Below are 15339 nucleotides of genomic sequence, written 5' to 3'. Positions count from 1 at the left end.
ACATGAATTCACAGACACCCGTGATTGGATAGTATCATCATGAGTGGAAGAGATAGAGAATGTATGCCAATGTTGGCTTTCTTGGCTATAAAGCCAGATGGCTATAGCATAAACATCTTTTTTTTTCTTTACATATATATATTTCAGCATGTTAAATGATTACTATGATGGCAGGTTTGTGGAAGCATGTATTTATATCCTTGCTTGTGGTCAGCGGAGGTTCTATAGTGATCTCTTTGATAAATATAGGAAACGGCAAGGAAACTTAACAAACTGACACTGATATTGTCAATAATTAATAAATTCATAAACTGATTTTTTAGTAGGTTCATTTACCGAATAAAAAGACAAGTCTGTAGCACCAAGCCTGAGGACACCTACAAAATAACTTTGTCCTCAGGATTTAGTTCTATCCATTTAGAGCAAATATCATGGTACTCGTCGTGAATTAGAGACAAAGGAATTATTTGTTAATATATAGAGAAACTCTGATAAAAAAAATAAAAAAAAAGATCAGATCAGAAGTCTGAACTGAACTGTTGTGTATGGCTCAGCGGATCAACTACACGCCGAGTGTCGCATGTCATTGACCAGCCTGCTGGAATCTGAGCCGTGGTGGTGGGGGGGACCATTTCGCCATGCACGGATCAAGTCCTCCACGTTTGCCAGTGATAGCGTGTCATTACTGTTCACACAAGAAGCTCCAGTTAAGTGACCAGAGTCGGCAGGTCCAAAGATGCTCGAAAGAAGCCTCCTGTAGACCCCAGCTCCACAGCTACTGTGCGTAATGACAGCATCACTGCGCTTCACAGCGTAGAAGCAAGTCTTTTGAGAAGAGCTTGTACACAGCCGTCCTGTAATCCCCAGTAATGGCCTTTGACGCATAAAGGATTCCAGATCCACTCACAAAGGCAATATTAAGGATACCAATCTCCCTCTGTTCTTCAGATCAAATTTCAACCAGGATTCCCTTCAGGTAAGACTGGGTTTGGGGCCTTGGTGTCAGTGCCATTGCAGCTCTGTGCACTGGAGACAAAAGGAGGACTCAGGATACTCAGGAGATATCTGCGCTGAACTGGAAGGCTAAAGAGAACAATGTCTCATCAGACAGGTATTCATGGTAAGTACTTTCTGTTCAGACTTATGAGAATGATCATGTTCTAATAAGGTAAAATTCGGGTTAATTGTTTTAACAACTGACAAGCTGGTGAAATTGGTCCAATTGTAAATCATATTATGAATATTTAGAATTTGAAAATGAATATAGTTAACAATTTAATCAGTTTTAACTTGTCTCAAGTATGGAGCAATGGCTGAATTTTAATCTCTACACATTAAAGTATATTATATATAGAATAATAATATACAGTTTCATCCCGCTTAAGCTTGTGCATATCTGTATATGAAGAGATGGAATCATCATAAAGCTATTATAAACCTAAGAATGAAAAGCAAAGCTTTATGTTAAAGCTTTTATGTTGCACTATATTTATGTGAATGGTAAAGCAATGTAACTGGAGCTCAAGTGCGGAAGCCCTACACTTCATGCATCTCACCTGAACCTACATCATTTATGAACCCTGGCCAAGTGGTTACCATAGTGATGCCATGGCACTGGCTGTCTTGACTTAAAGAAACCTTTGTCAGTATTAATTTCCTTTACCGGTCTGGTCGTCTTTCAATAAGGCGAATCTTATAACTGAGCAGATTGCACAATGACCAGAGGTATTACTAGCCAAACTCCAGTCAGAGCTAAGGTTTCTCGAGCTTACTGCATTGCCATATATGATGATGGAGTCAAGCATCTGATCTTTTTGCATTAAATCGACTCAAAAAATACATCTGGACTTTTCTTTTTTCAGTCTATGTGTAGCATGTGTGCAAAAACACCACACACAGGAATTTCAAGAAGTTTTCCTGTACTGAAAGAAGAACAGAACAGAACAGGAAAGGTTGAGTGTGCCAATAAACAGAATTTGCACAGTGATTCTCAAGTCTTTACCGGAAATACTGGACTTGAGGCAGGAAATCACCCTGAATGAGACTCAATCATAAAGCAACACACAAACACACATAGACATACACACGCACACTCACTCATTCAGATCTAGAAAGAGTTTGGCCAGTCTACTGTGTCACCAATCTGCCTATAAATAGTCTTGATATAAAATTATAATAAAAAAGTTTCAGTGCTAAAGAAATAAATATATGAATTTGGGAAAACCTATTACATAAACCACTTTAGCAACTGACCATTGACTTCCATTATAAATGAATTTTGTTTAAGCAGCTTTACTGTTTGAGCACAACAGTAGCATGTTAGCTATAGATTAGGTTACAAAATGCTGCATTCCATTAAACCTTGTGTTTTATTCTCTAGTCATTGTTCTCTAGTCTAAAGTACAAAACCCAATCCATACCTGGTTCTTGTACTGGTTCTAATACATTTCTAGCGACTGCAGATTTGAGGCAGTTCCTGGTCAAAGCGAGACAAGGAGCCATCAGAGTCATAAAGATTGTCATAAGGAGTGGTGAGTAAGAGACATTAAGCTGTAGCTGTACTGTATATTACTCATGTCAATCATTTTCTCATGTTTAGAAAGTGGCAGAGATTTTTTAATGCAATGTCTGGAATGATTGTGAATGAGAGGTGAATTATTTGTGTTTCTGAAGACTCACCAAACCATGCGATATGCAGTGCATGCAGTATATGATAAAGAATTTAGCATACCATACTATTTTTAGACTCAGACTGATAAACTTTACATAGTGTGTGTGCGGGTGTTTTTGTGCGTATGTGTGTTTAGAGCAATTGGTGTTGGGGTCCTACAGAGAGCCCTCTCAGAGCTGGGATCGGGACTATGATGCATGTGTCCTGCCTCTTTTGGACTCGTTGGAACCATGTTACATCTTGTTCCGTTTGGACACCCAGAACCAGCAGGGCTATGAGTGGCTCTTCGTCTCCTGGTCTCCGGATCAGTCACCTGTGAGCAAACACACACATATACACAGTTTAGATGTGTACTGTATGGCATTTGATCCCACACTCTTATCTGTGTGTTGACTCCGTGTGCTTGCTGCAGGTACGATTGAAGATGGTGTACGCTGCCACTCGTGCCACACTGAAAAAGGAGTTTGGTGGAAGTCACATCAAAGATGAACTATTTGGAACCACACATGTAGGTGGACATGTGGAGTTATTTATTTATAAATACGTAGTCCATAGTACTGCATTCTGTTCTAGATGTCTTTATTGTCTTTATGTATGTTCTTATCTTCAATGCTGTGACTGCCATTACTATTTTACACTGCTTTTATTATCAGAAGAATGTACTATTTTCCATATATAACATAATAATAATAGAACAATATTTTTACAATGTGGGAATACTGATCCATCCATCCATCCATCCATCCATCCATCCATCCATCCATCCGTACAGTCTGGGAATATCTAATATTTACTTTTCCAACCATAAACCAATACATTATTTTATCCATCCATTCACCCATTTACCCAGTCTAGGAATATTTAATATTTATTTATCCATTTATCTATTATTTCATCCATCCATCCATCCATCCATCCATCCATCCATCCATCCATCCATCCATCCATCCATCCATCCATCTATTTATCTATCTATCCAAATCATGCATGCATCCATTTTCACATTCTAGAAATCTCACACATCCATCCATTCATTCCGGGATTATCTAATATTTATCTATCCATTCATAAATCCTTCCACCCACACACATCCATTTAACAGTCTATGAATATCAAATATTTACCCATCTATTCAATCTATCCTTCCATCCATCCATCCATCCATCCATCCATCCATCCATCCATCCATCTATTTACACAGTCTAGGATAATCTAATAATTTATCCATCCATCCATTCATCCATCAATAGTTTTTTTTGCATTCTTGGAATCTCAAATATTTTCACATCCGTCCATCCATCTGTTAGTCCATCCATCCATCCGTCCGTCCGTCCATTTACCCATGCCCTCATCCATTAATTATATGTCAGGATTTATTTTTATTTTTATGTATATTACTTAAAAGTTCCCAAGTTGTAAAAAGTAAACACAACATAACATAACAATGTGTGCAGTGACAAGAAAATAATCAAAGTCAAAGTGGTGTAATGAGGCTCAACATAATAAACAAAAGAAGTGAACTGCCCCAAAGTTGATTAGTTTTATAAGTTGATTAGTATTATAAGAGAACTTCCTTAAATGTTTTGTTTCATGTATACACCTCACAAATGAGATACTGAGTTTTTTTTTTATTCATAAATGACTGATTTCTCTAAAGATAAATGTCTTTCTAGTTCTGTGGAACATCCACAAAACAAAGGTAGTTACTGTTTAAGTTATTAAAGCCATCAACAGACTTTCTCCTAAAGTTAATAAAACCAAAAATGTCGCTTGTTTTCGAGAAAGCCCAAAGTCTTCTGTCTTGTTGACCTTTCTATGATGGATAATTTAAGGGAACAGTATAACAACGCACTGAAACTGGACACTCCTTACAAAAATGCTTAGTATTAATAACGAATGCCAAAAATGTTACCACATCCACACCTGTAATTTTTTTTTTTTAGCAACATAATGTCTTTTTTCTGTTCATATTCAGGTTTAGATAAAGTTGAGTGTCCTCCCTTTTAGTCGGTTTATACAGAAAAGATAACGTATTAGCACGAGTGCATTATCATTAACATATTAACTTGTGATCTGGCTTTTCACTTGCACTACTTTCAGATCCACATGGTTAAAGAACTCTGCAATCACTAAACCTGACCCCCCACCTTTCCCCTTATGGGTTGTACCATTTCAAGTAGCTCCAGTGAATTCCTATGAATCTGCAAATCTGAAACCACTTCTGAGTAAATTCAAGTATTAACACTTAGGGGCAGCTCTAGGAAGTCTTCAGATGCCCCAGGTTAAGAAAAAAATGTGCCAGTTTATCTGATCTTTCTTTTCCCTACAGGAGGATGTATGTTTTCAAGGTTACCTTCGCCACATGTCCTCTTCCTCCAGCCCTGGTCCCCTCACTGCAGCTGAGCAGGAGCTTCATCAGATCAAAGCCACGGAGGTGAGCAAACCAACACTTTATAGTACTGCATCCCTGACATGACCTTCTTCACAGACTACACTGTAGATAGAACTTAAATTTGAAGAAAGAAAAAAAAAATTATAATTAATGACAGTTTATTGCTTGAAATGCACCTGGCAGGACAAGGTTGTGTGGGTAAGTCATTATTAGTGTGATGTGTTTTAAGTGAGACTGTGTGTGTGTGTGTGTGTGTGTGTGTGTGTGTGTGTGTGTGTGTGTGTGTGTGTGTGTGTGTGTGTGCACAAAATATACATATATTTTAAAGTACACTAAATATGATTGATATGATTTTCATAGGAGGAGCGAAGACGAGTCACTACTCCGGCTGGGAGGGGAATAGTAAACTCTGCTCTATAACAATAATAACACAAATCATACATAATTCACAGCATCCAGGGCATTAAATGCCACTGCATCTATAATGGTCTGGATGCATTATATTTCTTGTTCACACAAAAAAGTTAATAAAAATGATTTTAGTGTATATCAACAAACATTAGTTAGAAGTCAGAAGCTAGTTTTGTCTTTTACCTTTGTCATTTACTTTATTATCATTTTTTTGAATTATTTTTTTTACATCAAAACTAGGAAGTAAAATAAAAGCAATTAGATGCATGCTTTTGGAATTGTTTTTGCAGTGTAGCACAGATCAGACTCTTCTCAATTTCAAGTTAAAATTTTTGAAGGAAATATAAAACATTTCTAGAATTTTTTTTTAATTAGGCTAAACTTTAGCAGTGATTTTTTTACAATCATTTTTTCCATAAACAAGAAGAATAAGGCCCACCTACAGTAGAAGTATTTCACACTGAGGGCACACAGTTTTAAGATTCACTGATATGGCTTTAGTGTCAGGTTGAGCCTGTTGTTCCTAACATGATTTTTACCAGTATACCAACATACACTACGTACACCACATTTCATATGAGTATATATATATATATATATATATATATATATATATATATATATATATATATATATATATATATATATATATATATATATATATATATATAAATAATTATTACAAGTATATGCATGCTGTTCTTAATGTGTGTGTATATTTTTTTAACTGGAAGACACAGATAAGTGTGGAAAGTAGGCCGCTGAATCTGCAGGGTTTGGCATTCCCATTACAGGAGGAAGCTAAACGAGCTTTACAGCAACTCAAACAAAGGCGCATCAACTATATTCAGCTAGTAAGTCCCACACACACACACACACACACACACACACACACACACACACACACACACACACACACACACACACACACACACATTTAGATATGCAAAAGAAAAATACATTGACATACATTTCAGTGGTAAGGAGGGTCAGACCATTCTTTCACACATTCTGACCTTTTCATTCTTATTGTTTGTTTGTGTGTGTGTGTGTGTGTGTGTGTGTGTATGTGTGTTTTCAGAGGCTGGACACTGAGAGAGAGACAATCGAGCTGGTCCATACCAATCCTACAGAGATTCGTGAACTGCCAGCTCGAATCCCTGCTGATGCTCCTCGTTATCACTTCTTCCTGTATAAACACTCGCACCAGGGCCAGAGTGTGGAGGCTGTGGGTCAGTCGATGCCCATTTTCCATGACCTTCTATATAAACTGAAAGGAGGAAAAGACAACATTTGACTTATTATTACATCTGTATGGTGGTCTTTGGATTTTCAATAGAGTGAAACAGGCAAAAAATAAATAAATCAATAAAATACTTAAATTAGTAGTAATAATTCATCCCTCATTTTCACCCGTGTGACAGTAAATACTGTTCATTTTGGGGATCCCAGTCCCATAGCACACCTCGAACCACATTTTTAAAACTTGTGTACTTCTGTACTTTGCAGGCAGGTGGCCAGAGCAGTTTAAAAAAATGTCTAAAAATAATCCCTGTACAAATATATATGTAAAATTACCCAAATAACAGGGATTATTATTAGACATTTTTTTTACACTACTTTAGCCACCTGCCCACAAAGATGTTGGGTAAAGACTCGGTTTAAATACAGAGAGAAAAAACAGTCAGCCTGCCTACAGATGTCAAAAACCTTGCCAGCTATGTGTGGTTTCCAAGAACTGTGAATTTCCCATGTACACGCTTTTAGGTTGTTGGACAGTTTGTGTACTGTAATGAAGAAAACCAATTCAGTTCGTCAGTTCAGAATGTCTGCCATGTCTTAAATGTATAGCTTTTGTTAATTTTAGAAAAATTCTGTAACTTGGTGATTGAGATTTGTGCAAAAGAATAACATGTTATAGTTCAGGAAGCGCTGTAGTTGCAGTTTCAACTATATGTAGTAGCAAATGTCAAACAATTACCTTGTGAAGGGACTTCCCAGGCGGCTATATGGTACTTTCTCTGGGTGCTTTTATACTGATGCCAGTAGAATGAAACCATATACAGTCAGACAAAAGAGTTTTCTGATGAACCATTAGAGGTCGTTTATTCCATTCAAAATGAGAGATGGAGAACTATCTGCAAATAAGTAAAACTGGTCCTTTTTTCATTAAACCATTATTTCATCATTGCAGCAGAGATTTGAGCTATTATGACAATTAGATTTAAGGTTTTAGGTCTGTGCCCAAATGTGACTGAAACCAAACAACCAAAATTAATTTGCTAGCAAAATTTGATTGTTTTGTTTTTTTGTTGGCAAAAAGTCAGAAAATCGTTTCACTGCACTTCATACATGAATGAAGTTGAAAGAAAAGCCTAAACTCAAATCAAGTTCTATCAGTTATACGTGTCTTGTTTGAGTGACTGCCATAAATGTTTGTAATGAGAAAAGGATATAGACATATAGGGGCAAACTATTATGTCATGTGAGGTTTCTATCGAACTGGTTTTGCATCCTTTTCTAAGTACTGGAAAATAATTGCTTTCGATAAACACCCACGCTACAGAGGCAGCCAATACAGAGACTTGAAAAATGGTGGTATAATCTAACATTTTGCACTGGTAAAATAGAATAGCCTTTATTTGTCACATATAGATTACAGCACATTAGGAACGTTAGCACGTTAGGAAGCTGGGGTCAGCCATGATACGGTGCCCCTGGAGCACAAAGGGTTAAGGGCCTTGCTCAAGGGCCCAGGAGTGGCAGCTTGGCGATACCGTGGCTTGAATCCCTGACCTTCTTATCAGTAACCCAGAGCATTAACCATTGAACTCGAAATACATCCTGTAACCCAGAAGAGAGACTAACTTTAGAATATCATCAAGCATTAACGAAAAGACCAGTCATTTTCCTTGAAACGGTTTAACCATTATCATATTGTAGATTTCTTTTTCTCACTTTCTTTGTATTCTATGCAATTTTTTTTAGTATTCATCTACTCCATGCCGGGATACAGATGTAGCATCAAGGAGCGGATGCTTTACTCCAGCTGTAAGAATCGGCTGCTGGAGGAGGTGGAGAGGGATTACAGCATAGAGATAAGTAAGAAGGTAATCAGGAATTAGATTATCAGTCATCACTGTTTTAAATCCAATGGCAACACCCCAGTCAGTAGGAAAACCAGGTGCTGATGTATCCTGGAAAAACTGGAAAACCAGGAAAAGTTTAGACTTTTTTTTTATAGTCGTGGAAAACACCAGGAAAATAAGAAGATGTCCTGGAAAAGTGTAAAGTTGAGCTACTACGTCACTTACAATGATGCAGTTTATGAATGAAATATTTGTAAAGTTTTATATATATATATATATATATATATATATATATATATATATATATATATATATATATATATATATATATATATATATAACGAATATATACAAATATTAACACTGCCAACAATTGGGTTGGGCTTAGGTTTTGTTGCTGTTATTATTATTATTTTCTTGTTTTATTTATTATTAGTTATTTTATTATAGAATTATACCACAAACATCCCAGTGAGGAAACTCTAGAAAATTTGAAATATCTGTACTATTCATGGGTCAAATTGTTGTTTTACATTTGTTTTATCCAATTAAAGAGAATATGAACTAAGTTTAACTCATCTATTTAATGTTTAATCCTTTACATAAACACACATTAACACAGAGCATGTCAGCTTAGATTACTTTTCATGAGAAGCAGCTATCCTGTGTGTGAGTCATGGAACAAACCTTGGAAAGCTATTTCCAAGAAAGAGCGACGACTCTAATTATGGAGCACATTGTTTTTGTGAATAAGACTCCCCGATGAGCGGGCTTTGATGTGCTGGCTTTCCTGGATAGAACTGAGTTCAGGAGCCCATGCTTAATCTCTGCATTAAATTCGTCCAGTCATCTTACATATTTGTTCATGTGTGTGTTTTTGAAGATGGAAATCGAGAGTGGAGACAGCTTGACGGAAGAGTACCTCTATGACGAAGTTCACCCTAAGCCACAGGCCCTGAAACAAGCCTTTGCCAAGCCAAATGGCCCTACAGGAAAACGGGGTAACAAGCGTCTGATCAAGGGAGTAGGGGAGAATGGTGAAGAGAGCTGAAAGTGACAAGGGATCTGAGACGTAGCCTCCAGAAACTCTCACCTACATCCTGCTGTCTGATATGTCTTTCCATTTACATTCATGTGTTCTTTCCTAAATATTCTACCACCTACTTTATTCACAAAGCCACACATGTTTAAAAAAAACAAAAAACAACTCTGATTATTTTGCATAATATTCCAATAAAACCTGTTTCTGTACATTTAATCTCCAGTGTGTGGTCTGCTTTGTCCGGGTTCCGGGAAAAAGGGTTGAGCAAGTCCTTTAATCCTTTAAAACCGTGGCATTAAAAAGAAACAGGGACTCTGTAAAAAGCGACAGAAGTTAACCACAAAAATAAAAATGGCATCGTTTCTATGTTAATTAATCATCATGCTAAAGTGCACTAGATTCCTGTGGTGCACTGACTGATCATTTTCTAAAACAATAGATCCCACAAATTAAGGCACCCAACTTGGGAGGTACCAGTAAGATGATATGCTTTTTATCCCAAATATGTATTTATTACCTAGAAATGCATGTGCATGTGGTGGACCAGGAGTCCTTACAGCAACACACTACAACTGAATAGTGCCATTTGGAGAAATAGATAACACGATCAATCTTCAACCAACATGAAAAGTTCCTCAATAATATAGGCATGAACATGTCAAATGCCTTTCAACCAAAAACAGGAATCCGAGGATACAATTGGTATAAGGTCACCAAACCTAGAAAGAATGTGGGACAAAAATCCTGCCGATGCTTCATATAAGCTTGTAGACACTATAGTGGAACCTGATGTGGTTTGTCTGCTAAATCGAACCAGTCTGTCCATTTCGTTTTGTGCTCACTCATTAAAAAGGATTTAGTTTTTCACAGATCCACAGATGATGTGTGTGTGAAATGTAAACGTTAAGCCGAACCTCTTGACCTGTACCTGCCTGGCTTTATGCGGTGCACTGCTGCCATGTGATTGGCACAAATGTCCAGTTGTACAGCTGTTTCTAATATAAATGACTGGTAAGGGTTAATAGCAGGAAAAAAGCTTGTAATGGATTGTAGCTGCTAGGTTTAAGATCATGGACCTGTAAGAAGAAGAAGAAAAAGAAGAAGAAGTGATTTTATACATGCAATTTATACAAGCATCTTAAAAAAACAAACATCAACAACAACCCATATCATTGTTGTTTTGCCTTGTAGTGCCTTGAGTTATAGGCCAAGCTATGAAAGGAAACAAAAACATGAAATGTCTACCACTACAGGATGGATGAGAAGTGTGTCAGGGTGTTCAGACTAGTAGTACTCTAACACACAGTGCGCCGAACAGGATTAGATGTTTTGATACACTCGTTAGTGCGGATAATATGTGGTTTAGGACGTACCCATTTCGAGTGACTGGTACAGCTTTCCAAGAAAGCCTCTTACTAGGAAACGTCCTGGGCTACGCGTTTACTGCGGAGGACCAATCAGCGCGCGCAGCACCGGAGCTCCGCGAGCGCAGTTCCGTGAAAACGCACCGTGCGGACAGACGCTCCTCCACACAAGCCGATTTCTCGGAAAACGTTTCCCAGTGTTCTTTCTTTCTTTTTTTTTTTTTTTTTTTTCTCGAAAGACGCCCAGTACTTCCATCAGGAGACTTGTGCATTTATTGCTGACCGTCTGAACGTGTTCACATGCCGGTGCGCCTCTCTGTCGCCATTACCCGTGTTAAGGATGTCGTCTTGGACTTTCTTTTGTATAAATCAGCATCTTTAATACTTTAATAACCAAAAAAATTTTTTTTACAATAATAATCCACGGGGAATATAAGAATTCATGCCTAAATAATTCGGGATGCTCGTGTTTGTGCAAAGGTAAGAACTTTTTTATATTCATTTTTGTAAAAAAAAATACCCTTATAATATATTACAAAGAAAAATAAAAAAGATCCAGTCGGAAAGATTTCTATATTAATAAATAACTATGTTTTCAATATTTTCCTCGGTTAATGCAGGACTAATATAATCGTGGTTATTGTTTAATTTCACTGTGAAGAGTTTCACAGATAATAAGAAAATTTTGTCCCTAAATAAGACAAAACATATAACCCTATATTTATTACCATTATTAATAAATAAATAAATATAGGCAGCTAGATGATTAAATGTAAAAAAAAAAAAAGATATTAATGATAATATGAAAAAGAAAAAGAAGAAAACTAAGAAAAGCTTAACACTTCCAATAGTCAAATTTCTTATTCTTTTCCTTCAGTGCCATCTTAAAAATTGCTTTAGTCTTTAATAAAATTTTTAATACTTGTCAAATTTTTTTTTACTTATAAATTATTACTATTACTAATTTATCAAACCCCAACCCACCAACTTTCCCGACTGTGACTCTTATCACATTTCATGGCCTGGGTTTATCAAGCTAAGCTGTATTCCTGGAAAAGTACATAAATATAAACAACAGCTAGCACCATGGTTGTGTTAGTGTGATTAGAGATTGTGTTTGGAGCTGCACTTGCCCTATAATGATCTTTCGATCACAGCATTTTTTGGGAGGGAACGTCATAGGATATGTCCTTGACTGTGGATAGGGCCAAGAATATACTGCATCACATCTCAATAAAGACTGGCGTTCAGGGTAACTCTTAAAACAGATCAGTCAGTGCAGATTCCTGAAATCCGGATGTAGTAAATAAAAATCCCAATTTTTATTTGGTGCCCCACATGTATGCATTTATGTGTATTCAGTGAAGATGATGTTTTAATCCATTACAGCTCAATTATATACTAGAAACATAGCGAGCCAGTCTAGGAACAATGGTCTTCCTAATCTAACTTTTCAGACAAAAGTGCAGAAACTTGGAACTTCTATTATCTAGAATGTCAAGCAACAAAACACTGTATGGAAAATTCCACCAGATCTAATCAAACTAAATTATGGTGTAACATGACATTATAGACTAGCTATGAAAAGAATGCTGCTTGGGTAACCTTAGGCAAGCATGTTTTTTTTTTGGTTCATTCTCAAGGTCTCTTGGTTTTATTGTTTTCAGCTCAAAGCAATTTATGGTCCATTTTTGAATGGCAATAAAAAATAAATGTCATCTTTCCTGATAGGATTCCAGTCCTACCTTCAGCGATGGTAACTGGAGACATGAGAGTTACCGACAGAACAGAAGTGCCAGAAGGTCCCTGTAACCTGCCGGCCTCGGGTTCTGCTCAGCCTTGCACCTCTTTCGAAAACTTGCGATGCATCCATGCTACATTTCAGCAGCTAAATGCTTCAGGTATGCCATCACTAATGGTCATCTTGTTCTTTTCTGAATAAACAGAATTACAACATAAATAAAGATGTCGGATTATAAAATTTGTTAGGATGCTTTCGCATATTTAAATCTAAGGATCAACAGGATCAACAACATATAATTGTTGACTACTTTCTAACTAACTAATTATAATATATATCATATACATGTATATTGATCATATTACATATATAAACATGTATGCATTTATATTAGGGCTGTCAAAATTACTATTACTATAACTATTATGTACGCACGATTAATGCAGCACGCATTTCTGTTTGACCATTTTTATTAAAAATATAAATAAATATATATAAAAGAGGTGAAATCAGAATCCATTTATTAACAATGCCCTTTCTTGACGTTAATATCATTAATAAAAAAACTCCACCGAAAAATTCTTTTTTATTAGTCTTATAAGAAAACAGTCGATGGGAAATACCATCCTATTCGATTGTATCATCCTAAAACTTCAATGCATTCTCCTTTTCTACTTTCAGGCTGGTACTGGGGCAACATTTCAGCCAGCCAGGCTGGAGACGCTCTGGCAGGCACAGCAGAGGGAACGTTCCTAGTGCGCGACAGCAGCCACACACATTACTTCTTCACCCTCTCTGTGAAGACAAACAGAGGCCCCACCAACGTTCGCATTGAGTTCAGTGGCAACCGCTTCCGTCTAGACTACACTTCTAGCGCCTGTCCTCGGCTGCTGTCCTTCCCAACCGTGTCTGAACTGGTGCAGCACTACGTGGGCACCAGCAAGAGACAGGAGAGACCTAAGCCTGAGGAAAATGCTCCAGCAGCACTGAAGGATAATGCAGTTCTGCTGAAGCTCAGGCAGCCACTGTATAAACCCGAAACCTTCCCCACGTTACAGCACTTGGTCCGCCTCGCCATCAACAAACACACAAATTGCCCAGAACATTTGCCCTTGCCTCGTCTCCTGCTGCTCTTCTTACAGGACTATCCCTTCAAAGTATAATGTTGGCATCATGCTTGGATTGGGATTAAAAGTCAAAATGTACTGTGTATAGTGTCTCTTCTTCTGAAAGAGACCACTGGATAAACATGATGCAGCAGCTGTGTGCAATTGAACTATGGGAAATTGTCACAGAATCCCAAAGTGCACTGTGAGGAGTGTATTTTGACATTCAGGCCTGATGCCTGTGAATCAAAGCTAACCACAGCATCATTAGTTTAGATCAATGAGGCTTTTATGGACTTATTCGAATATTACAAAATTGAGTCTAAATATTTAATGACTGTGTAATTGCTCATATTCAAACATTTTAGATATGTATCAGTGCTCAATTACATGACTCACCGTGGCATGTATTTAATTGCATGACATTAACTTCTCTGAATTTCCAAACAAGTATTGTGAGGGCAATTATGAAGAACCAGTGTGTTAATCAAAACTCTCAGAGACAATGACAGCTAAGTAAGTGAGTGTTGAATAGTAGATCAGCAGCCACGATCTTTGTAATGTCTGACTGTGAAATACCGGCTGGTTATGATGAGATGCTTCCTGCATCCTGTTTACAAATGAACAAAATTTGTTCTGAAAAACGGAAACTCGAGTTTCCTGTAAATATTTTTTTTTTTTTTAGTTTTTAGTAAAGAATATTTCAATGAAACCTTTGATTTTGTTCATAATATATGAAATGTTCTTCTAATTTATTAATTTAATACTTATATATTGTCTATCTACTTTACCTTTTGGGGGCTGTGTGCCCTTTTTGTTAATTTTTCTACATCTTTTATAACCCTGTTTACGAGCTGGTAGTGTAATCTATAAGCCTGTTCTTGGAAGTAGGTCACCTTAGTATGTCTTGACACATCACTGGCATCGGATACTGATGTCATCGTTCTACATTTTCAAGAAGACTTCGATCTGATCAACTGCTTTCAACTGCTCCTTTTAGAGAATAGAGGTTTAGAGACACGAGTTTGTAATAAAACACTGAAATTGTATAATGCTCTAGCGTTTCTCAGGAAAAAAAAGGTTCAACGTTTGACACATTAAATGTAATTGACTGTACATCGTATTACATACTCAAAAATGGTTATGGCGCACATACTACACAAACATATCTCCAGGTAAGTCAGTGTTCAGTGGATGTTTTTTACTGGTGGGACATAGTACCCGAGAGGCATTCCATAAAATGTTCCTAACAAGCCTGAAAAATTTATTGGACATTACAGCTCTTGTTTAAACTTTCTAAATCATTAGATTCACTGCTCAATGCAGTCCCTTCCCTTTCCCTTGTTTGTTCATTTTGCAAATGGTCGTCTATGAAAAGTGGAGGTAGTGCAACAATTTGAATATTATTCAAAATATTTCAATGAATATTAATGTTAAATCAACCATGACTAAGGCTTTGTTAATGTGTCTTGGATTATATCCTCCATAAAAAAACTACGGAAGCTCTAATTACACCCATATAA

General features: G+C 36.9%; 2 protein-coding genes across 4 annotated transcripts; both read left to right on the top strand.

The window, feature by feature from the left end:
- Window positions 1-503: 503 nt before the first annotated feature.
- On the top strand, window positions 504-9821 carry twf2b (twinfilin actin-binding protein 2b). 3 transcript variants are annotated; one of them, XM_083534256.1, is made up of 11 exons: window positions 504-856; window positions 949-1120; window positions 2454-2531; window positions 2808-2986; window positions 3084-3179; window positions 5001-5105; window positions 5424-5465; window positions 6209-6328; window positions 6556-6706; window positions 8463-8584; window positions 9447-9821. In XM_083534256.1, the coding sequence occupies exons 2-11, from the start codon at window positions 1096-1098 to the stop codon at window positions 9612-9614; spliced, it is 1086 nt and encodes a 361-aa protein (XP_083390382.1). In that variant the 5' UTR covers window positions 504-856; window positions 949-1095; the 3' UTR covers window positions 9615-9821. The 3 variants fall into 3 exon arrangements, with proteins under 3 accessions (XP_083390382.1, XP_083390381.1, XP_083390380.1); XM_083534255.1 differs by having other exon boundaries at window positions 504-866; XM_083534254.1 differs by having other exon boundaries at window positions 504-1120.
- Window positions 9822-10990: 1169 nt separating this feature from the next.
- LOC310722008 (cytokine-inducible SH2-containing protein-like) lies at window positions 10991-14868 on the top strand. The gene is made up of 3 exons (XM_083534302.1): window positions 10991-11449; window positions 12701-12870; window positions 13392-14868. The coding sequence occupies exons 1-3, from the start codon at window positions 11430-11432 to the stop codon at window positions 13871-13873; spliced, it is 672 nt and encodes a 223-aa protein (XP_083390428.1). The 5' UTR covers window positions 10991-11429; the 3' UTR covers window positions 13874-14868.
- Window positions 14869-15339: the final 471 nt, after the last annotated feature.

Source organism: Silurus aristotelis, assembly GCF_946808225.1.
Source record: "Silurus aristotelis genome assembly, chromosome: 28".
Lineage (NCBI taxonomy): Eukaryota > Metazoa > Chordata > Actinopteri > Siluriformes > Siluridae > Silurus > Silurus aristotelis.
The sequence above is the reverse complement of the archived record's forward strand: the minus strand, read 5'-3'. Positions and strand labels throughout refer to the sequence as shown.